This window comes from Amblyomma mixtum, chromosome 8, assembly GCF_055824585.1.
Source record: "Amblyomma mixtum isolate Tamu chromosome 8, ASM5582458v1, whole genome shotgun sequence".
NCBI lineage: Eukaryota > Metazoa > Arthropoda > Arachnida > Ixodida > Ixodidae > Amblyomma > Amblyomma mixtum.
Window position 1 is genome coordinate 18,089,652 of NC_143019.1, and position 25,016 is coordinate 18,114,667.

At 48.4% G+C, this 25,016-nt stretch overlaps 1 protein-coding gene across 1 annotated transcript; it reads right to left on the reverse strand.

The window, feature by feature from the left end:
- Window positions 1–571: 571 nt before the first annotated feature.
- On the reverse strand, window positions 572–15,944 carry LOC149331545 (uncharacterized). The gene is made up of 5 exons (XM_089555515.1): window positions 15,567–15,944; window positions 13,173–13,445; window positions 6,136–6,363; window positions 2,968–3,238; window positions 572–839 (listed from the first exon to the last, which is right to left on the reverse strand). Exons 1-5 carry the CDS (start codon window positions 15,912–15,914, stop codon window positions 724–726), a joined length of 1,236 nt encoding a protein of 411 aa, XP_089411641.1. The 5' UTR covers window positions 15,915–15,944; the 3' UTR covers window positions 572–723.
- Window positions 15,945–25,016: the final 9,072 nt, after the last annotated feature.

Consider the following 25,016-nt stretch of genomic DNA (forward strand, 5'->3'; position numbering starts at 1 on the left):
TCATGAGTTTACTTTTCTGCAGGCCTCCAGCATCTGTGGCGACTGACATTGACCTTCCCTGGATGTTGAAAACGATTTTTGTTTTCAAATATGTTTGCAATTCATGTAGTGCTGTGTCAGCTCAAATGAAATTCACGCTGTACAGCCAGAGCTGTTTTATGGGGCCCTTCCCATACGGTTCCATGCGTAGCACGTGACCAGCCGGAGCACAGCTGCTATGATGCAATCTCCAAGCGCCGAGGAGCAGCATGTGGTGGCGCCACCGTCGGCCGTAGATGGCGCAGCGGTGGCATGAGGAGAAGAAAGATTTATTGTTAGTGCCAGTAGGTCCTCCCGCAAAATATTTCCCTCACACTCCATCAGAGCCTTTAGAAAGTTCAGCAACCTATAGCACTTAGTAATAAAAATGCTATTGTGATTTCACTCCTACGCGCATCATCGTCCAGTAATGCGAACTATACATATCCGATTCGCAATTCAAGAATTTCATAAACGCGCGGCGCTGCAGAAAATATAAATTTCAGTTTGACGCGACTGCACTTTTGGCACCTTCTCGGCTTCGCAATGCTCTCGTTGAGAAGAACGGCCCAAATGTCTCAGGAGCTGTGTTTGCGAATGTGTAAAGTCGAGACGCGGCCCAGCTATAGCGTCCAGGCCTAAATCTAGCGCATATGAGTTCAATTTTGCTCCCTGCCGATGCGACTGGTGGTTCTTCTACGAGACCTACGCCGCCGTTGGTAGCGCCTGCAGCATTCCCGCCGTCGTGTGGTCTTCGGTAGCTGATGTCGCTCTTTGTACTTGGGCTTCAGCTCGTTCTGGAACGGTGCGGCTCGGACCAGCTGTTCGGTGTACAAAACAGAATGACAACTATCATTATCATCGTTATTTATCTGTACTTAAAGCCCCTAGATGGGGTACTACGCAACGTGGGGTTGTATAATTATAAAAGCACTCACATGCTACATCAGTACGTCATGCAATAATGTGCAAACAAGCTTTTATACAATATTTAGACACATCAGGGCAGCTCGGATTGTAATATCATTTCAGCCGCCGCGGTGGATCAATGGTTATGGTGCTGGGCTGCTGACCCTAAAGACGCTGATCCGATCCCGGCCACAGCGTTCGAATTTCGATGGAGCCGAAATTCTAGAGGCCCGTGTACTGTGTGATGTCAGTGCCCGTTAAAGAACCCCAGGTAGTCGAAATTTCCGGGGCCCTTCACTACGGCGTCCCTCATAGCCTGAGTCGTTTTGGAACCTTAAAACCCCATAAATCAAATCCGGAGCTCACTACTAGTGACATTTTCAATGCGCGCAATGAACACAAAGAGCGTTGTAATTGTTTCGACCATATTTTAAACACAAAGGTTTGCAACATAGCAAAGCAGGTCCAAAGAAAACTAGAAGAGTATTTAACCTATAGGATATATGTTTCGATCACTAGCAAGCTAGAAGCGGTGGATTTACTAGCTCAAAGATATAGCAAGTGATCACAGGTGTAGGACTATGTTATGGCAACCATTACATTGGGAGCACAGAACGAGCTCGAAATTCATTTATACCAGTAGCCCCAGCAGACCCCAGGTGACATACGGCTCTCTAGAGATTTACAGATGGCGATTCATACGAACTTGAAAATAGCTAACATGCAAAGAAGCGCGAACAAATCTTGGCTGACGAACCTCCCGTTAGTTGAAATGGTGAGAATGGTGAATGCTCAAAATCTCGCAGGCAGCGAAACGCCCGCGCCTAATGGTTGTATAAAGGGTTATTTACCTACACATTTGCTGTGGCGAACAAACTGCTATTCGTGTAATCCGGTACTAATTTTGGAATCATGTCTATTTCACAATTTATGACATGTTCGCTTTCGAACGCTTTCGAGGAGTTCGCACGAAGCTCAGGAAAGTGCCAACTCGCCCTATACCCTATACTAGAGAGATTGTGGAGGCCGTACCACATTGTCAAGACAGGAGGATACGTCAGTGAACCGTCTGTTCTGTTATCGGGGAAAGAACTTACATTTTTGATAGTAAGGGTTAATCAATTTTTTCTGTCTTGTTTCTTGGCTCTTCCTCCCTCCCCCCCTTTTTTTGTTCCTTTCTTCCTTTTTTCTTTCTGTGGTGTTTCTCCTGACTCCTATTTATTCTGAGCGCGGAAATAAATCGTTTCTGTTGCTACTATAAGCCCCTGTCTTGTGTGGCCTTCATCACGTGCGCTTGTCTTTTTTTTTTTGCTCTCAGGTATCCATTATGAATCAATACCAACATGCCGAACTTTCTGCCCTCCTTCCTATACCCTATTCTTATTAAACAATGGGCGCTCGTACAAACATGTTGACGACATGAGCAGTGGTTGGCTGCTGCTGTAAAGTTTCATTCATGCAGTAGAATGTACCGAAAAAAAGGGAGATAAAATCACAATAAAACGAAAAGAAGGAAAGAATGGGCAAACGGAATCCATTCGATAAGCAAGCAATGAAACTATTTCACCACTTGCTAGGGGTCGCCTGCCTTCAATGTACTACAGCAGTTCCGGCTCAGAGCACGTTAAGGTTTCCTCGTGCCAGATGGGAATATCTTCTCATTATCGAAAGTTACACTGCGCTTTTACGGATACTGGTCAGTTGTCAGCGCCACTATTCCTTGCGAACGCCAGTATCAAATGTTCTGTCAGTGTGACCAGTGCTGCCCGCATTGCCCTATCACTAACGAATTATCTTAATCCCGTTCTTCCCCAGTTATTTTTGTTTCGGGCAGCTGTCTTTTTAAGGCGTAGGACGAGAACCCGTGCTGAGACCACTTCGTGTACTGTGCCGAGATACAGAATCTGAGGGAGATATGTACAGTATCGCCCTCGCACTAACCCTTCCCTACAGTAGAACTAGCAGGAAAGAATGGGATATTTGTTAAGATCCGATGTCAGATGACACTTTTTTCAACTACTCCTACAAAAGAACACTCACCAACAGAGAGTGGCTCCATCTGTGAAGTGTCAGCCTCAAGCAACGCTTGCGCCGCTGCGTGGAAGGCGTCGCTCCGAGTGGCTCCTTTGCGCTGCTCGGCCGTGAAGCGCTTGTAGAAAAAGACCGCAGCGGCCATGTCTTGCCAAATCATCCTGAACATGCCCAAGACCACGAAGACTGCCAAGCACACAGCGAAGACCCATACGCAGGCCCCGAGAATGTTGTCACGCAAGAAGTTGTGCATGTTCGGTCCGTACTTCTCGTGGTGCATCTGCAAGAGAAAAGATGGCGCGCAATCCGCGGTAGATTGTCGTCGGCAGTTTTTTTATTCCTCCATGGTCGTCGGCCCGATGGCCATACAACGTGATATTTTTGGAATTGTCACCTTTTTGCTTTTATTTTGCTACAGGAGCATGATTGCATGAGATGATTCTCTAAGGGAGACAAAGAAACTAGGTTATGGTTATGGTTAAGGGGGTTTAACGTCACAAAGCGACTTAGGCTATGAGGGATGCTGTAGTGAAGGGCTCAGGAAATTTCGACCACCGGGGTTCCTTAAAGTAACTAGGCATAATACCTGCCTGGGCAATCATCACGCCTCCCAATTAGGGTTGTTAAAGGTAAATAAAATGAACTATCATCATTAGGCTATGCACGACCTGGGCGTCTCAGACCAGGCAATAAAGAAAAAAAAAACCTGGGCGTCTCAGATATCGTAAAAGAGCAACCATCCACGCTCGAAATTTAAGCAAATATTCACACGTGTGCATGCAATGTGTGAGGCTCAATACGCCAACATCCGCATCCCCAAATGCTCCTTCAGTTATGAGCCATTGTTTCCGGCAAGATAGGTTGTATCGAAGAGCAAGAATTGTGATATTTTTGCGTTGGTAAAGCGACTCCTCCGGTGAAGCGGTGGTCCCGGGTTCGAACCCCGGACCAGGACGAATTTTTCTTTAATTGCGGAGTTTCCGAGAAAGCTGTATGGCTTTCCTTTATTAGAAGGCAAGGATTGGGTCACTGACCAAGTCAAAAACAAAAACCTGGCCACACAATCTTTTGACTTGGTCAGTGACCCAATCTTTTCCTTCTAATAATGTCTCATCCTGGCCAGACGGTATTCCGTTGAACTTTAGACTATATAGCTATATAGTTTTCCTTTATAGCCGTATTACTGCGCTTCGGTGGATGTTATTGTGTACTTACTCATTTATAACATTTTTGTTTTCTTGCCTCAGAAAGTGAAAATTAGGACTCCGGTAAAGGGTTCCAAAGAATTCAATCGTCTCTCAAACTCCGTTAGTTTCACTTTGTGGTGCAGGCATGGGCGTCCGGAGGGGGGGGGGCAAGGGGGGGCGGTTGCACCCCCCTGGAAAATCACTCACTCGAACCGTGAGTGATGGCCGCGCACCAGGGGCGGTGGTGCGCTCAGTCAAAAGGGCAAAAGCAGCCCCGCATGGTCACATCTGCGAAATGCCGCGTCCGGGCGTGCGTCGTTCCGCCGTTTTCAAACCACGCCATCGTTAGCTCTACTGAAGGGCGACCTGTTCCAGACATACAGCGGCACCGGCGAGCATGTGTTTCGAGCCGCCTTGAGATGGGTGTCTGTTTCTTTGATCTCTAGAGAGATAGCGACACGGAGACAGACAGTGCACGGGGCATCTTGTTTTCGCCTATGTCGTTACGCCGGTCACCGATGAATTCTTAAGGAGGGAAGGACAAATCAGCCGTGTCCACCCCCGCTTTGTCGGGCTGCTCAGGGGCAAGCGGGCGATGAGTTGGCGCCGCCGCCGCTCGCTGTCTCCTCCGATCCACGTGTAGCGCAGTTCGGTAGAAGCGCCGCTTTCAGAATCTCCGGCAAAGGGGATTAGCTGCTTTTGTTCACGGCGACGCAGTCTCCCGAGGCGCCCCCACACCAGCGTTCTTTGCGTCTTCTGTGAAAACCAGCGCCTTTGGTCAACGCAGCCCGATGGCGCCTGCCTGGCTCGCCTGTCACCTCTGGCTGGGCCTCAAATCACAACAGCGCCCATGTACTGTGCGTGTCAGTGCATGGTAAAGAGACCCAGGTGGTCGACATTACCCGGAACTCTGTACTACTCCATCCCTCATAGCCTGAGTCGTTTTGGGGCTCTGAACCCCATAAAAACACAAAAACAAATTTTCCGACCGGAGTGGCGAGTGTCCCTTCCCCTCGGAAGTTGCGCGGCGTTCCTTTCACCCCCAAAGTGCGCATTCGGGGATACTGCGGCAAGTAAGCCCTCGCACGTGTGCGCGCCTCTGTGTTTGTGCTTGGGTGTTTTTAGTGGCCGGTTGTCAGCGAAGCTGAGAACAACCAAGACAGCGGACGAGAAAACGACTAGCGGCGAGCAGTGTGTGTGGGGTTGCTCGACTGTGCGGATGCGCAAGCAAGATGGAGCGAGGTGTATGAAGCTGCGAGCGTGCATTTATCTTGTAAACAAGTTTTCGTTGTATATATAGTCATCTTTTGTTTTCAACGTACGCGTTCAACAGTTTTTCCAATCAATGTGTATGATGAGTGTGCACCGAGAGCGTGTAATGAAGCACGGAAGTGAATTTATCACACGTGTAATTACGCAATTCGCCCAGAAAAATCCGAGGCGCCTACAGTTGCTGTTCAAGGAAGACTGACTGAGTGACTGTAGTTGCGTGTTTGCGAACATATTGTGCTGTGTGCTGGTCATCAATCCGGGTGAGTCGAGAACCCGTATGCAGGAAGACTGAGCACTCTTCTCCACGAAGTGATATAGCATCTTTTTGCATTTTTTATTAATTTTAGTTGTTTCTTCGTTGATAAACTCCAATGTACCTCTCCTAGCCGCGCTTTAATTTGCTGTTTGTAATTTTTCTTTCATGTGTGCATTTTGTTTAATTTTTATTTATATATAAATAAATAAATTTACTCCGCAAATAGCGCCTTTTTGCTACGAACATACCCCCCCCCCCCACCCCCCGGGGCACCAACGGGGCCCCCCCCTGCAAAAAATTCTGCGGACGCCCTTGGGTGCAGGGGCAATCTGGCGTACGGCCGAGTGCTCACTGTCCGCTGTTTAAGGCAGAGACTCGCTAAGTTAGCGCAGAGACTCGCTAATTGGGTAACTAGCGTGCATTGCGCTAGAGAACATTATCTGACCAGAGTGGTCCTTTTACCTGGATGTCCTCGCCGTTCTCTGACGCGGCCAGCATCTCATACAGGCATGCGCACGCCTCGAAGATGTCTTCCTTCGACCGACCCGACGGCTTTCGGCACAACGTGGGAAGTGTGCAAGTCTCCGAGTCGTACAGGTACGACAGCGTGCGGGGCAGACACACGAGGTGCTTGCTGTAGCCGTCGTAGGCGTACAAGAACACCGCCATAGCGAAACGGTCTCGCAACATCTGGAGAAAGAACCAGTGCAGAATTCTCCGTTAGGTGAAGCCAAAAGAGCCCCCATTTATTCAGAGGGCCACGAGAGTAACATCTCTCACTGAAGCTTATAAAGGAGGAACTTAATAAGAGCCGATAATAACACCGTACACAGGTGGTTTGTTTCTTAGTCGCGTAGCGAAGCACTTACGGCAGCCCTTAAGCTATGAATCTGTGTAAAGCAAGGTGAACCTTTGTCCTAAGGCTCTGAGCCAGTTTGGTCTTTAGGGGTGCCGTAATGACTCCATTATACAGCTGAGAAAAAAAAGCCTGTTGCTCGGTTACTTTTGGCAAAGGGGTACGTCGACCGAGGACATCAAATCCGCTTGTTCAAGATCACTTTCTTATTTTGCTTTTTTTATGTTCACAACAGATTAGAAGCCAACAGATTACGAACAGATTACGATCTCTGGTGGATTTGTTTTGTCTATTATGTAGCACAGTTGGATGCGTGTGAGCTAACATTACCTTTTAGAGAGCTGTAAGACGAGCTCGGTAACTGGAAGATGTCGCTTTGTGCCGTTGACTGATCAGAATCACCGGCCACAGTGGGAATTAATGACATCTTACAAAACGCATTCTGTTTAGCCCTAAATTTGCCACATGGCAGAAAAGGTGCTGCAATTAAGAACCGTTATGAAGCGTTACAAAAAAGCATGCAGTCCGGTTATGTGTAAAATTCACATAAACTTCGAGAGTAAATGTTTTTTGTTAACCCTAAGCGGAAATGCGAATCATAAGTGGAAGGAAAAAAAGTTATAAAATGCTGTATACAACCATATATTGTAATGCGCAGCTACACTCCGGCGGATGCTTGTACGTAATTAGAGAGTTTTGGAATAGGGCAGGGGCGAATAGGGTGACCCTATCCGCGTGCGCTTAGCGTTAGGGGAACGGGTTCACGTTTTGTGTCTATAGAATGGGATCCAGATGGTCGCTTTGCGTTGCTTGAAGGCAGCACCATGACGGCGGGAAAGAGGAGCTTTCAGAACAAATAAGTTAATATATATGCTGTATTTTTTCTTTGTGTAAACAAAACGACACGCAAATTGTGGTAGTTACCCATTACTACTTAAGAAATGTGAAAAATGATGCAAATATTTTTTTTTATAATGCGCACATGTTCAGTCCGAGCCAAGACTATCAACAGAAGAATTGCCGCCGCCAACAGCCGATTGCCTCGGTGAGCGTGCCTTAGTTCGTTTCTGTGCATAAGTTCTTCGCTCGCTTTGGCGCTAGCTGTACAGGAAATGCTTTTCACTTTTTTTTTATTTGCCACGTGCAGCGCCATTTCGGGCGGAACCCACAACGGTAACTCTCGCAAATGTAATTATTTTAAGTTTTGTTTACGTCCGCGCGAATAAAATATACTGCGTAAATAAGAAAAGTGTGTTACCGGGATGCCAATTCTTTGTGACTCTTTTTTGGGACCAAAATTACAAACCTGTTTGTGGAGATCAGTAATTCGGACGTCCCGCGCTTTCTGACGTCAATCGACGCATACTCGTTAAGCCTAGCAGCTCTGTAAACACGGAAGCAATCTGCAAATTTGGCGTGTTTTATCGCTGGAATTTTGTGGTTCAGGCAACTTCAGCCAAAGCGAAAGCCTCGTGCGCCTCAGTTTGCCGTGAGCGTGAGCCACAGAGCAGCGGCAACGACGAATCGGTGATGAATCGAGAGGTCCCGCTTCGATGGCCGCCGCCATGTTGACCGAACGTAAAGCGGCTTTGCGGCGCACGCTATTTCTCCGATTTAGCGTTACGGCCGCTCACCCAAACACCCAAGGGCCGTTAGCGTTCTGCGCATGTGCAGCAGCGTCCCGCTATTCCCCTATGCCCCAAAGCGATAGGGTGACCCTATACTAAAACTCTCTAATAATATTTTAAAGCTATAGCTTTAAGGGTTCCGTTCCGCAGGAAATACGGCGCCTGTATCGTCGATGTTGTGAGCGAGAAGGCAGGTGGCCCACCTGCCAGCTAAGTCACGTGATCTTCTGACATCATCACAGCCTGGCTACCATGGCAGGTGGAAACCTTCCCACCGGATTGTGACCAAACTGCCGGGTGGCAGTTCAACTAATGACTGGTCGTGAGACGTTGCACGGGGAGAGAAACATGATTCTCGCAAGCCCCACCGGTGAAAGAAGGTTCCAAGCCGCTGGAGGGACTCATTAACGCTAATGTGTCATACTCTCACTCTTAAAGGCCTACTTGACCGAAACTTTACTTCGGCTAATTTAGCGCTCGATATAGTGTGCATGTTATTAACAATATTTATATTTAATATTAGGGCTGTGAAGCGTCTAGAATTTTAGAAGCGTTCAAAAACCTCTGTAGCAGACGACACAGACCCCTAGCGGTGGGCTGGACAACTAACAAACCTGACCGGAAATGACGCACAATTGAGACACCGGCATCGCCGGCTCGCCAGTTGCAGGCGTTCTGAAGTGAGTGCGCGCCCCTTGTAAGCTCTTCTTCTGGCGCGTTTCTGGCTGTTTTCACCGCGAAGCTCGATGATATCCGAGAAAAATAAACAGCTGGCATCATGTAGACGAAGTGCATGGCCGCGGAAGGGAATACGAGGAATGCGGAAAGCACCATGTATACCTCTCGGCCACTGTCCTTCCCCCCCTAATCTCGAAAGCTGGTGTCAGCTGTCTGGAGCTCAGGTTTTAACATGAATTCCCCTCTCTTCTTCAAAAAAGATAATGGTGGGTGACTGACGCTTCTGCCTCGCGCTAACCCCTTTTGTGGGTTGGGCTTTGTCAATAGACCTGTCGCGGTCTACATGATGCATCAGAGCACGCACGTGTTTCTGGCCCGATCGGCAAAGCATGCCACGAACCGGTTTATAATTCGGAGAAGAAAGGCTTCGAGGCGACTCTACTCGGGAGAATAAAGAGGAAGGGGGGACAGCTTGTCACAAGCTAGCTAAGCCGGTCCGGAAGTTAAAGTGGACGGCTTTTCTCATCGAGCAACGCCCTTTTGACGGCACGTTGTTTACACCAGGCAGAAAAGTCGGGTCTGCTTCGTCTGAAAAGGAATCAACATATGCACACCCGTTTATTGCAGGTACAGCTCTGCCCAATACGCAATAATGCCGTCGTGCGCCGAGTGTATCTGCTGCCTCGAAAATTTGCAGGCCGGGCTGAGAATCCTGGAAGGCCACACAAGCGTTACTGAAAACGTCGACTTTCTTACTGCCTCACGCCATTCACACTTGAGGTCGATTACAGGAAGCTTCAGCGTTACCATTCGAGGCGCGTCTCCAAGACCCCAGAGAACTGAACGCATGTTATTTGAATGATAATCTTTTCAAAGAATTTTGATTTTATGTTCTTCATTATTACTCAGTCGATAGAGACACACTGCCTACAGTAATTTGCGCGGTGGGCGTATACGGTCGACTGGGGTTCGGCAACCACGTCGTTCTGCCTAGCTGTGTGGTTTGAAAAGATTAGAAAAACCTTTCCGTCCATGCAGTACACGGGCTTTAAGTGGTTCTAGGTAAATACTGTAATGAACTCAACGCATAAGCTTTTGTTCATTTGAATCGGCATATATTTCGCAACGCGCAGTGGCTTATTTGCCCGACCGATGCGCGCAAAGAAGAACCAGCTCACCATCGGCACCGCACTGATGCCACGGTCCACGAAGAGAAAAATATATATTTATTTTGCAACACAAACTTTGCTTCTGGCATATTCTTTCGCTTAACGCCGCACTTAATTCTCTTGAGCTCTCTTTTTACACATCAATCTGTTTTTATTGATTTAACTGGCGTTCACAGCACCTGTTCCAAATTTCTGTGCACAGGCAGGAATACCTTTCGGGGGGGGGGGGGGGGGGGAATTGAGAAGGAAAAAGAGAAGGAGGCAGGCAATTTTTTTTTATCAAGACAACAACCATATTGCACGCACAGCAGAGCGCACATGTGCTGCTGGCACGCGCGCGCCCGCTCAAAAAAGCCGACTTTATAATACAAGCACTTCTACTTGGCCTCCATTTGAATATGCTTCCTTCCTCCGCTATATCCGAACTTTGCACAAGCTGTAATCGAATACTGCCAGGCAAGCAGCGCTCATTAGCATTGCGGCGCGATCATCTTCGCTGAGGTTGAGCCAGGACTTTTCTAGTCTACTACAGCAAATAAAACACGTTTAAAACTTTTTCTAAGGCGTTTCATCCGTTTAAGATGTGTGTTTTCACGTATAACCAGTATTTATCGCACAAAGTGCTGCACGCGCTACCGCTACCAGCGCTTTGCTCGAGCCGCAACGAGCAGACGCTCCGAACCCGTCCGGACAAACATGCGTCACTTCCGGCGGGCAGCAATGGCACCCGTTTTTCCAGTTTCGGCATTGAAAACTCCCGATTTTTGCGTGCCTTTTTCACCGTAACTGCTTGAAACTGGAGCTTAATGTTTTTTGGGTAGCATAATACTGGAGTGTACAATGAAAAAACAACCTTTTTACGGTTTGAAAAATTTCGGTCAAGTAGGCCTTTAAGTTGGGGCTTAAAGGGAAGGTGAAGAGTTTTTCGAATTCATTAAAATGCTCACGTGTGGATGTGGGAACTTTATAAATCATGCGGGTGAAATTTTTTTACAGATTCATAACTTAGGAGCGACGTAATCGCCGTTTAAAATTACGCGGTAGCTCCGCCCACCGCGGTCCGCCGAGCGCTGCTGATGACCCTGACGATGCGAGCCAAAACCGGAAACCGCGGAGTGGTGACGTAAACGTTGGTGTTCCGTCGCCTCGCAGCCTCCGCGGCCGTGCTTATTTCTGCGTGCGTGCCATCATAAGCTGCCTCGAGCTGCCGTGTGTTTATTTATTTGTGCATTTTTATGTTTGTGGTGAGGTACAGAAAGGTGTGCAGCATCGAATGAAGCGGTGGACTGATCATGCCGGCGTTCTGCGCAGCCCTCGGCTGCACGAACATCCGCGGCCGCGACGATGTGGTCTTTCATTATTTCCCTCAAAAAAAGAAGCTCTTCGCGAAGTGAGTCGCTGCTGTGAAGCGAAGGGATTTCAAGCCGTCAGAGGCAACAGTGCTATGCTCTGGCCACTTTCGTGATTAGAACTATCACCAGAGCCTGTCGACAATGCATTCACTGCGCCTGTCAACAGTCAGTTCGACTGAAACCCGGTGAAATACCGTCTGTTTTCTGATAATTTTGTTAATTCCTGGCAGCATCAGCAGTCTTCTTCATTCCCCTCATGAATGCAGTGGACGGAGGTATCTCCTGTTTTGGAAGAAGAATGTTTACAATGACATCACTCAACTGCCAGGAATACATTTCTAATAACGCATGTAGTCGTAAAGAATTGCCGACTGCCGCATGGCTTCATACATTAATAATATTATCATATAATTGTGCGCCAAGTGTGCTACAGCCAGCCTTGCGATTCGTCCTGCTCGGTTGCAGCACGAGCCCATCTAGTTATTGAAAAAATCCCTGGCCGCTAGATCTCAGAACAAGCACGATAAAGGCGGCGCAAACGGATGAAAGTATTCTTACAAGGACTTGTAACATGAACCAATTCGCCTAAACAAGGATTTTAATTTACTGCTAGCTCCAATCTTGGCACGCAAAACGGAAGGCGCACGTTTGTCACCTAGACGAGTTTTGTCGCAAAGCGCTGCGAACTTGTATGTTATGAATCGAGCCGGCATGCAGCTACTATGAAGTGGTGCAAGCATAAAATTTGCGTGCAAAAAGAGCCTGATAACTTCTTGCGCATGCCAATGATCTTTGTGGATTACAAGCAGATTTGCTGCAGCACTGACAAGCCGCAAGACAAAAATGCCGACGATCGCATCCCGCTTACATTGTATTAGGAAAATTACGTCGGGCAGTGCTATACTGCATTTGCTCGCCTCAAAATTCATCCATTGTATCTCTGAATGTAGTTTGGCAAAAAAAGTATACTTACCAAAGTCATTTCCAACACGTGGAGATGCTGACACTTCGCTTTCGTTCGAGTCAAAATCACATCATGCGCCAGCATCGTTTCTTTCTTGGAGAGGTTTGCTCTTTGCAATCGGTTCTAACATGTGGGGGGATGACGCCAAGATACTCCGGGTAATCTTCGATGTGTTCCATCGTCGTATAAGCAAAATAGCAACCTCGAACCGCCGAGCGCCGCGGTTCATGTGCAGCGGCGGCGGCCGAGCCGACCGAGCCAGCGCCATTGTTGACGTCACGAGGCGCCCAACCAATCACAGGCGGCAACGAGGCGCGCGAGCTCGCCCGAGGCTGCTGCTGCACTTCTCGCCAAAATAAAATAGGTTTGCCCTTTCCTTTGCCTAATTTCGACGAGAAATTCGAATTCCGAGGGTGGAAAACTGTACAGTGCATCTCTCCACTCAGTTTTTCTCGGAAACCTTTCACCATCCCTTTAAGTGTACCCTCAAGTTCAAATTTAGTTGCGAAAGCAACACTACGCGAGTCGCCGAGCCATTTTGCGGAACTGACGAAAGGCCATAATACTGTGCATGCGCGAGGAGCAGTGACGTCACACGGCGCACCGCTGGTGAGCCGCCGCCGTCGCTGCGCGGGTGACTCGAGGTACCGCCGCCGCGCTCACCAGTTGCGCATGCGCAGTAGCGACGCATACTAGCGTGCCGGGGCCGTCGCCGCTGCCGCGCGCTCTCCATCGCCTCTCTGACTCCTCGTTGCTTTCGCAATCCTCCAGGTTAAACCAGAGCTAAACCACTGCCAATTTTTTCCCACGTAAATTATGCGTAGAACCGCCAGACAGTTTAATCACGCTCACCGCTAATCCTGACGCCAGCAGGGGACCATTCGCCTTGAAAGAGACGACCAGCCACACCGTGTAGAGCAGCCTGGTTAGGACCAAGACGGCGAAGGACGAGCTGTGCCTTCCCGTGCGCAGCGCCTCCAGACATAAATGCAGGACAACCTCGGGACCGGCGAAGATTAAGGACTCGATCACAATCAGCGTTGGCACCTTCAGGTCGGTGAGCAGCGGCAAGGCGGGCTGTCGGTGGCGCATCGTCACGCCCAGGAACACCAGAAGAGGCAGGCCCTGTAGACGTCGCAATAGGCGTGGTATAGGATGTATTCACTGAGGCCGCTCTACCAGACGGCGCGAGCGTCGTCGCGGAAAACGCGCCATGTTTGCGGTCGTTTCACGCCAGCTCGAGCAGTGTCACGGTACGCCGTGAGGTACCCGGCCTGAACTGTTAGTGATTCGTAACATATTTAAACGTTGTTAAATGCGTCAGCGACCACTTATCTTGGTGGAACGCTTATTGTGCACGAAGTTTACAGCAGAATTCTTCTGTGCTGTGATATCTCAACTTAGCAGCAAAACTGGCTGTCTGCACTGCACGCGCGCAAGAATGTACACGACTTGCAGCTTTTAATATCAGTTGATAACTGTCAGCTAGTCATGCACGGCACATCGTGGATAAACAGCACGATTAATTGCCTAAATTCTGAAACTGGTGCCGCAGAAACTCATATTTCCAGCAGCTGTACTCCGCGAACTGCTGAAGCTTCACAGGCGGTGTTTCAGCAGAAAGGCAAAGCGTCATAGCTGCCTTATTTGCACGACAGAACGGTCAAACAAATACTGTCATGCGCTCGCAGCACGAACAGTAGACTTAGCGAGGATGTTTTGCAGTTTTGATTGTAGCTAGGTAGCGCTGCTTCGAATGCACAAGACGTCTAGCCATTTCGCAGCAACGCAGTGTGCAGCCATTCCGCTAGATTCAGTAGTAGCACGTCACTTTCAGCAGATAGAGGTATTAAGCTACGTCTAAGCGAACAGACCCTTCAAATTACTCACCTCTCCAAAAACGACACTTCGGCCGTGGGCACCTCGGCCGTAGGCACCCTAAGCACGGCTCTTGGACCCACCCGCTTGTCAAGTAATTGCACCCTCTCACAAGTTTGTATGCTATAATTCCTTGGCCTGCCAGCAAACTTAAGCCGTGCACAAGCTGGGCCTCGATACCGGTGAATTCAACGCGCGGCAGCAGTCCTGTACGTTGCACACCGCGCCGACGCCTCCACCACCTCCACTCCGGCGCGGTTCACGGAATATTCACTCAGTCACGCGGTGTTACTGGTCGGACAGAAATTATCTGCGGCGAGACACGAAATACACTAACATTTCGCACATCACCAGCTATTTAAACGCTGCGGCTGGCTGCGGCGGACGCGCGCGCGACCACCAACATGGCGAATGCCACGCCGGCCGCTAGCGCCCCTTGCGGATGGCGTCATGTGAATACCTCCTATAGTATGTGAAGCGTTGATCTCGGGATGTGAAGTTCCCGAGGAGGACACATGCATAGCGTCAAACGAAACTGAAGCACTGAGTGGAAATCCGAACAACGGGAAGGGATATACTGCGTTGAGTTTAATGAGTACACCGACAAGGCAGAAACTAACTTCAGCTAGGTATCATCTCCAGCATGTAACATTTAGCTTGCATGTTAGCCTTACAAATCGTAGTCGTGTGTGGCTCATATATGCTGTGGAACACCAGAGCCATTTTAGACCTGAATGAGTAAAAATGACCACGGCAAACCTCATACTTTAACAGCTCATCTTTGCTAACAAAATGCGCAAAAGAAAAAATTAGTTCCTGCTCCGCTGCGCGCCCTTTTCGCCCCATCAGTGTGCTCACTAGAGAAAACAGTTCGATATCTTTAGACAAGGCTTCTTTGATGATAGCTGTGTTTGCTCTTGTGAAGACTTATTTCCTTGCGGGTGACAAGGTAAGAGATTAGAGATTACAGATCTCTGTCTTCGTTATTGGAACCTTATGTAGCTTTCAAGTTTGAGGTCACTAAATTTGGCCAAAGTTTTGGAAACGCAGTGGAACGACCTTCGCGATTCGGAGGTAAGCAAAGGGCTGGGCACAATATGACAAACACAAGGGCTCGTAACAGGTGGCAGCTGTAAGTCGCATTGATAGGCCGGAAAGTAAAGGAAAAACTATAAAGTGAAGCCAAAAATCAAAGTGCCAACGCTCCACAAAAAAATTGAGGCTACTATTATCGAGATATCAAGACTTGGCAGAGAAGCGCTGATCTCTCGGTAGATTAAGAACTAGCTCATCGTCCACATCTGCTAATACGAATTTTTAACAGTGGTGCGCTTTCCGTACATCCTCTTACGGCTCGAATCAACTCACCACGAATGCGATGGCGGATGCCAGGACAGTTGGCGTGACGGCCCCGTCGAGTCGAAAGGACATCTTTCCGCCCAGGCACACGATGTTACCGCAGCGTTCTTCGGTGCGATTACTCCGTTCATTGCGGACCACAGCGCAGCGCTTGCGCAGATCCCGCAAAGCAACCTCCTCTTTGCTGTAGATGAGTGCTTCCGGTACAAGATAGCGGCCTTCACAGCAATCCTCGTAATTTCTGCCGAAGCCAGCCTGTAGTGCGTCTAGGTTTTCAGCGTTACCCACTTCCATACCAGGCGTGGAAGCATCTAGTGACCCTCCCTGACACATGTCGGTCATGACTGGGACGTCCATGCTTGGGTTTCTTGAGTCCAGATGATACGGACGTACGGCAGCGAATTTTGAGCAGTTGGGGATTGGGAGGAGGGCACTAGAGATTTAGGCACTGCCACTCAGCGCCGCTCGCACACCCAGTCAGCTTCTTCTTCTTCTTCACCTCTTTATAATGGCACATACCCACGTGGGGGGATTGGCCAAGTACATAAGGAAATTTTCATAGGATTACGACAAGCTTCTTTCCTCTTCATTGTTGTTGTTGGCCTCTGTCGGAATGGCGCATGCCAAAGGCGTGAAATTGGCCAGGGTGCATTAACACAAACAGGCGGTATACGTTTACTCAGTTGGGTTGGGCACACATTGGACAACTTTTTACTTAATTCAGAAACATATAAGCAAGAAATGCGTGTCACAACTATCGCTCGTCAATCGGCTGCCTACACAAACCGTTGAGGCACAGGAGCCGCTTAAGCGCACCTGAAGTTTGCTCCCACTGCACCAGCGCCACTTCTCCCCTGTCGGTCATTTTGGCGTTTCCGTCCGGGCACGTCGCGGGCGGAGCGCATTGAGCCAACAGCCTGTCGACTGGTACGCGCGTGCTGCTCGCGCAGCTGGCACTCTCTTTTTCATTGTGAGCGCGTGCCGTCCTGCTCGCGGGCGCACAAAAGTGTTGTTGCCGCTCGCTGTGAATTCCGCGACATTCTAAGAGTGGAGAAGCTTGTGTCTGGGGCTGTCACAATAGTTCTCTGAACATCTACGGCCAAGGACTGCCCGTGGAATTCTACAGATTTCCTGGAGATGTCCTACATTCTTGGGGAACAAAAATTTAATATTGGAAAATTGTAATGTACAGTAACGGAAATATTGAAGGTAATGGTCCACACTTTCTATATGCAGCAAAATCTTAAATATTTTACATCGCTCGTATCGAGCAGTTGACGATAGGAAAGACGTTAATACGAAAAAAAATGCAAGCCTATCGATGGGAGATTGCTATAGTGAAATCTTCCAGTATATTAAAAAAATGCGTTCATACACTTTTTTCTATTCAAAAATGTTTTTGTCAGGAATTGGGTATGAAATGGATGAGAATGAGAAACGGCAGGCCTCGATAAATGGGCTGGACGAGGTAAGCTTTTTCCTGTTGCTAAACACGTTTGGTATGTTGCACGCGTAATATTATTTCTGAGCAGTTTTTGCTGTAATTCACTAAGCATGCAGTGTTTAGTAAAGCTCGCGCTAAAGAAACTCATTTTTTTGCCATTTTTTATATTGGAGACTGTGAACAGCTAGCGGCATTATGCAGACGCGTGTGAGGCAAGGTCAGTGATGACGCCTGGCTCAATTTGCGAAGTTGCTTTACATGTAAAAAATTTCTAAAAATAAAAATAATCAAAATGTTTGCTTGCACATGAATGAGCGTTTGCATATGAGCGATGGCTCTGCAAATAAATTGTTTTGGGGATGCGCGTGCGCTGTAATCGGCTTTAAAATAAATACACCAACCGCTTATCTCCGTTGTAGCGATTGACCAAACTAGAGCATTTTTTTCTCTTAGCCGTATATAGCAAGCAGCTGGTAGACGCATTTCGTGCGTGTTTTCGTTTTTCTCCTCAGCCTCTCGCGTGTCGCCGTAAGGCGACACGCGAGTTAATTTAAGTTAAAATAAAAATTATTTCCATTATTATTAAGCGAAACATGTAACGAAATCCTTATTATTTGGCCAACAAACCTGCATGCACCGAACTGCTCAGCCACCCAACGAAATTAAGCATCTTGCGAAGATGGCCGCGCCAAAAAAAAAAAAAAAATGGTATTTACCTCGAATTCCACGTCTTAAATGATCTCGTCATTTACTTGCGATATACATTTCGCCGTTACGGTACCGGCTTTTTCGTCAACAATCTGCTTCACGTAGTGGGCCTGATCCACTAGCAGTTCTTTTTTCAAGTTTGCGCAGCGAAAAAAAAAAATTCACTGTCCACTATTTCTTTTAACCTACATCTCAGAGCGTACTGCCGCGACAGAAGGAAATGCGAACAGCGCAGTGCCTAGCCGCTCCGCTGTTGCAATTTATTTTCGTCACGCTTATAGGCACCCTGCGCATCTAACTCCCGCGCGACGCGCGCGCCACTGGCGGCGGCGCGCGCGTCCCTGTCAGGAAGGCAGGGGCAGCCTGACAGCTCCCGCTGTGTTGCGTGCGCCGTCGCGAAGCAGTTGTGCGCCTCCTTCCCGAGCACAAAATGGCACATAACAACAGCAGGACACATTGCTATGTTGTAGGATGCAATAATACATATATAAATTCGCCTCGGACAAGGTTTTATGGATTTCCGACGCGACATTGGGAGACGGCCGACCCTTTGCGACGGGCAACACGCGCGCGTGGTTTCTGGTCAAAAAATGGTCATACCCGTACGGAAGACGCTTACCTGACTCATGCATTGCCTCCTAGACAGGTTTTTGACTCATGGTAAATTCAGCAGACTCGGAGGAATGCTAATGGCTTTCTGGGAACTCTTCCCTTTTCTTGCACCCACGAGTTTCGGTCATTGACATGGCTGTCAACAATATGTCGGCTTAAAAAGCCACGCTGAAATCCACCCGCAGTCACACCTGAGGAAAAAGTCCAAATTTTGGGCTGCAAAGAATCGTTTACATTAGTTCCAGCTATGCGCGGAATCCTTGCTCGCTTCCACTGCGCCTTGTCGTCCTGCGTCTTTTTCGACAGTAAAGGCACGTTTTCAGGGGCAACGGCAACATGCTCGTGATAAATCTTTGCCTGTACGTCTGAACGACTGGGTGATAATTTAGTACAAAAATCATACATCCTAATGTCGAAGAATCAGGGTACTTGTACTAAATGCGTAGAAATTAAACAAACATTGCAATGAAATTCCGCTTTTTGAGCACAAGCGTTCTGCAAGAATCATGCATGAAATAGCCAGGATACTCCTTTTTTGCAGAATCCCAGTCAAAAAGTTTTATAAACGTTAAAAGAGTTTTATGTTTTCCGCAGGAGTTTCAGTGCGCACAGGCGCTTCGGCACAGCTTGCATTGTCTTCTGCTTGCAAAAGCTCGTTCATTGGACATCTCATATCACCAAAATACTCACGCACGTGTTGTAGCGATAATAACCTGGCAGTTGCTGAAAAAAGAGACAATATGAGTGGCAGATTGCGCAATGGGCACATCATTTCAAGGCGTAGTTTGGACAAGGTATTCCACATCGAACACCGGAGGTGCGGCAAACGAGATTGTTATGAAGTCAGGTTTGCGTCGTTCGCTCAGCAACTGGAATTTTCTAATTACCTTCAATGCTATGCCGCCTGGTCGTCTTTGAAAGTGCAGGGTAAGCTTTTCTAAATGCAGGGACACCCCAGGCTTGCAGGTGGCTCGTTTTGGAGAGCGTTTCACACCGCTCCAAAAACACGGTAACGGCAGCAGCGTGTTTACATTTGCTTGCCTTGCAACTGCAGCTGGCGGCTACAAGCTGTCTACAGCTACATAAAAAAAAATTGAGTGAGAGTGCAGCGCTGACAGGCATTAGATAGAAATATTTCTTAGCGTTGATCTGATCGTTTTCGGTGGCGCAGTGATGCTTGTCTGCGCAATGCACCGGGCTTCTACTTCGATTCCGTTGCACGATACCACCTCTTTCACATTGTGTATATGGCCTTCTTCAAAAAGCTTCGTTCCTTTCCTGACGTTCGTTCCTCGAAAAAAATTTTCAACCTCATGAATGAATAGGTGGAAATCCCGCCCCTACGAACAGCGGCAGCCGCTAGCAGACGCCATCCCTTCGCAGTCGCGGGGCGAGCCTTCCTGACAGGGACGAGGAACTGGCCGCGCGGGGGAGCTGAACGCAGCCTCGACGGTGGCGGTGCCTGGCGGGTGCAGGGTGCCTATACATGGCTCACAACACAAATATGCTAGAGACATCCGTGATACAATAATGTACCACTCTAGCGTCTTTTTGTTACTACCGAGATAAAAACGCATTGAAGATAAATTCCGACTGCGCAGCGCGTGGGTGCCGTGCAGTCCGCATTTTTTTCTAGCGCCCCTGTACAGTTTGCTAATCCTCTGAAGCTCGTCAGCGTTCAAGCACGAGGGAAAAAGCTTGCGACTGCACAAAGAGATTTGCAGGCTGGCCAACACGTGCAAAGTACGTGCAGAACTGTTTCTTTTTTTTTTCAGGAGAAAGCGCGCTGCTCGCGCAGCTGCTCAATGGGAGGGGAGACCGGTTTGCCCGGTCTAAAGTGCGCAGTCGGCCGGAGAGGGCGCTTTTGACTGGCGTCCGCAGCGCCCCCATGCGAAGCTGCGGTCCCCTACCGCCTCTGCTCTCTCCTGACGAGACACGTTCCACTGGTTCTACTGGTCTGTGACAATGCGCCTCCGTTAAGCAATGATTCAATAACGGAGACGTACGCACACTGTACCCATGGCATTACCCCTGCCGCTTGCACCAGAGAGGAGAGGAGAACCGTATAAGAAAGATGAAGCCGTTCTCTGAAAAGTCTTTCTTGAAAAGAAAACGGGCGGCAGCAAAGCAGAACGTATTCAAGCGATTCAATTTTAGAACTTGATTCACAAACGTTCGAAGCAGAGAACCCCGATGGGCATACAGTTCCGGAAAAGTCGTGATTGATTGCAAAACATTTTATTCGCCGGAAAGAGCTTGGTAAGAGGCCGCGTTAAGGGGTCGAGAGTACGCAGCCCTAGACGACTTTGTTAGCCCACTCCACCGCCAAAACTTGCGTTCTGGGGTTAGAGCTAGCCAGCACGGTCTCCCACCGCTCGAGAGAAGGAGCAGTAACTAGATCACCCGGAGGTGGCTCTATTTTGCAGTCCCACAGGATGTGATCGTAGGTGGCTCTTTGGCCACAGTGTTTACAATTTGGGTTGTAAAGATCTGGATAAATGTGCGCGAGGAGTGATGGGGTGCGTATCGATCTCGTCTGTAGACGACGCCACGTAACCTCTTGTTCTTTAGTCAGGCTTTTGTCCGGAGGGGGGAAGCTTCTCCTCTCTAGTTTAAAATGATTGGTGAGATCATGACATGTGATCATGGAGTCATTCGTGAAATTCAGGGAGCCAGACTCATCCACTGCCCGGTCGACGAATCCTCGGGCTTTATTGTGGGCTGCCTCGTTCCCGGATTCCCCGAATGGGCTGGGACCCATATCAATTCGGAATAATTTGGTGAGAATTTGGTTGCGTTAAGGATTCTAAGGGAGGTGTTTGTAATTCGCCCTTTTGCGAAATTATTGATACCCATTTTGGAATCGCTGAGGATGATGCTCTCTTGGGTATGCGCTAGGGCGAGGGCTATAGCCGCCTCTTCTGCCGTTTCAGAGGATTTCGTTTTGATTGTTGCCGAGACGATGTGGTCACCATTCTCGTTCACAGCCACAATTGCAAAGACATTGGTATGTTTGTATTCTGCCGCATCTACATAAAGTGTTCCAGCGCACTGTCTGTATTTATTATCTAAGGCTTTGGCTCGTGCTTGTCTTCTACCCTCATGATGTAAGGGGTGCATGTTTTTGGGGAGTGGTTTGATTAGTAGGGCCGTCCTATAGTCGCGGGGTAAGCCTACTTTAGCATCTTTATTCGTAGGTTGAAAGTTAATTTCGAGCCTGGTAAGAATACTCCTGCAATCAGTTGATTAATTACAGTCAAAAGTGTTGAAATTGCGTCGAAAGAGTGCGGACGTCGATACAGCCACGGGAACGGAGTGACGTCACATCCACCGGAAGTCGTCACGACATAGTGATAATTGCCACAGAATGGTCGGGAAAACGTCGAATTTGTGTGAAATTAGATGGGAAAAGGTGTAATTAAGTTTAATTAACACTTAAGATCCCCGAAAGATGTATAATTTGGTTATCGATATAGCCACGGGAACGGCGTGACGTCACATCCACCGGAAGTCGTCACGGCATAGTGTCCTCGGCTTTTGCCTCTCACACATTAGTTGCCAAAGTGTCCTCGCAATTTTTGTTGTCAGGTTTTTACTGTAAAATTATTTCTTGAGAGCACTGTTACATGGACGTCTACAAGCTAATGATATAGAAGAGCCACTAACTTGATGTTTTTTTTTTGCCAGTAATACAGAGAGAGCATGCGAGCAGGTGGCTCCCCGCTGCAGTGAAACACTCGCAGGGAAATAAAAGCACTGCTTTATCATTCACCCAGCTTATATGTCTAAAGAGATTTATTAGCCTAGATAAGGAGGGTGTACGCAGCTACAAGGTATTATATGTTTTATGGTGTTATGCGAGGCTAATCCTATTTCAAAAGTTGTATTATCACTCCAGCCTATACAATACTTTATTTCATAGGCCCTATTATCGCGCCGTATTGATCATCCCCACAAAATTGCCAACCCCTTATGCAAAACAGTTTATTTCTTACGCTCCTTTGTTCCCCGTACTTCTAAAGAATGGAACGATCTTCTTGATGAAATTGTATCTATACTGACATAAATAGCTTTCGCAAAGCTTTGGCTGGTGTTGTATGAACTCTGGCGATTTTGTTCTGCGCTATTTTTGTCTTAGCTAACATTGTATACACAGGATTAATCTTTTGTGCACCCGTTTCCTTTTTCTCCATTGTTCGGTCTATATTTTCTGCCCACTCCCTTCTGCAATGCCCGCAAGGCCCTGAGGGTAAAATAAAATAAATAGATAAATAAAAACAACATCGCAGAGCATACATGACTAAAGGGCACATTTCAAGTGCTAAGTATTGTGCGGCTCTCTTTAGCTGCACGGCTTGTAAACAACATGCGTATATGGGGACATGGTGCTTTTTTATCTACAAAGGGGGTAATTAATCATACCATTCTAATTCCTTGTAACTAATTACTTTTCTACATTGTTATCTGAATGCATTCGCTGTCACTGGAACCGGTCGGCGGGGGGATGATACGAATCGAATAGAATTGAACGAAAACAGTTGTATCACAGCGGACTTGCATTCACTGCATGCCTTCCATCCACTGCGTACGAACAAAATGAGGGCACAAGGAGAGGGTAATTGCTCCGAAAAAACAGTGTGTCGAAAAAGCGACTTAGTTCCTAAGCCTCGCCTTCCACCTGTACACTTACCGTTATAAATGTTTACTCATTTAATGTAGTATATGGTTAATAAAACTCGCTTGGGCAAGAAGAAATACAGAAAGGGCTTTATCGGTTAAAGCCTGAGCCACAATGACAGCCAAATTTTACTAGCTTTTTTTGCGGGAAACAGCATAGCAAATTCGCAATCACTCGATCTTGCTTGTGACCTCCTGGTTTTTGCAGTTCACCCGCTCGAAGAAATCCTTCATCGTCGTTGTCATTGATTATCAAATATCTCCAAAGCGCGCGCCGGCCGTCAAACGCTCCAGTTTAACGCCGGTCGTTTTCAAACGCCAAACAGCGATTTCTCAGTTGTTTATCGCTTATTCCTCTACACCCTCGAACAGAGAGACTCACTAGTACGAGATTCCTTCCATCGCAAACAAGCGCGAGTTTATCGTGCAATCTAAAAACAAATGTGATTCCACAGCAGTCCTCTCACTACCGCCGCCATATTGGATCGATTGTGGCGCCTCCTGTAGGTAGTGAAAATGACCAATACGCTGAAGCATGCTGCAGCACTGAAGTCAGGGAACAGTGCTGTTGAGGACGAGGTTCGGGGTCGCGGCTCGACGGATCCACGGTCGACACGACGCCCGTTCCCACCTCCAGGCCAAGGACAGGAATGCCGCTGAGCGACGGAGTTAGAAGGTGGCGAAAGTAGACTTTACATATTTATTTACATATTTACAACAGAAAATGCGGCTGTGACAACCTAATTACAAGAGTCCGGAACAGGAAGTGTGTCTGCGACTGCTTTCGTCGCCGAGTTTTATGCGATCCGTCTTCCCTAGCTTCCCTAGGGTGATGACGTCAACTACAGGCTAGGAGAGGCCGGACACCCTCACTCGCGCGCACAAACCTCCACCCCCGCACCTGTGGACATCCGTCACGCACGTCACGTCACGCGTTGAGCCGGGGAGACAAGGATGCCTTCGAGGTAAAGTTGATTCCAGGATGCACGGTTCTTGGACGCGCCGAAAGTTCCCCGGGCTGCCAACACCTGTCCGTCAGAAGACCACTCACGAAGGGTCGGAATGCGAGACCATGAAAAGGGCGGAAGTGGGCCTTTGTCCCTTGGGGACGTTCATGAATGTTGTGGAAGTCCCCCGCCAGCCCGCCGCGATGCTTGATACTCAGAAGAGCCACGGTGACGAGGGCCCTTGACATGCCCTTGACATGTTTACTGCGAAATGGGAGAGGCAGTACGTGTCCACCTGGGCGCTTTGTGTCCAGCTGTTCTTGTGGGTTCTGCCCGGAGACGCAGAACAGTACGTTGCCCTTGCCTCGTGGTGAATCCGTGAATCGTTGAGTCGACCGGGGTTTCTCGGAACCAACCAGGCGGAACGTGGGTGCTGGTTTCTTCCTGCTAACGCCGATCTTAACACTGCTGGCGCCGCAGGCGGAGAACGCAGAGGCGGTGATTTTTTTTTTTTTTTCAGCGCGGCCATTGCTATGAGTCAGGAGGGGGAAGTAACGCCAGCTGCGCACTGTCAGGGCCAGGCACAGTCAGAGATACGGTGGGTGAGGGTAAAGAACAGCTTCTGGCCGCGCAGGCGAGGAGAAGCATAGCCAAAGCTACGGAGGAAACGGCTCCAAAAAAAAAAAAAATTTGCCGACGTTCTCAGCAGTGGGCGAAGAATGCGGCGAATGTTGTGGGATCGTGGACGCGAGTCTTCCGAAAAAAAGTATACGACCTTTTCAAGAGCCCCGGAAAAACCGGTTTTCTGTGCTGTGCCGGGAACGAGGGGGTGCTTCGTGCCCAACTCTTTCCTGTACTACGAGCACAGCTTTAGAGGGTGTTGGCACAGCCCAGCCCAGTTTCCTCTATCTCTCTCTCCGACAAGAAAGATTGGCCATGACCAGACAGTGACTACCAGTTGGTTGGTTGGTTGGTTGGTTGGTTGGTTGGTTGGTTGGTTGGTTGGTTGGTTGGTTGGTTGGTTGGTTGGTTGGTTGGTTGGTTGGTTGGTTGGTTGGTTGGTTGGTTGGT

Bases quoted from the DNA above. Each gene is read 5' to 3' on its own strand.
- LOC149331545 (XM_089555515.1), bottom strand. From the start codon at position 15,914: ATGGACGTCCCAGTCATGACCGACATGTGTCAGGGAGGGTCACTAGAT. The intron at 13,446-15,566 runs GTGAGTTGATTC...CGACGTCTACAG, and splicing joins CATCCGCCATCGCATTCGTG to GGCCTGCCTCTTCTGGTGTT. The intron at 3,239-6,135 runs GTAAAAGGACCA...TTTCTCTTGCAG, and splicing joins AGAACGGCGAGGACATCCAG to ATGCACCACGAGAAGTACGG.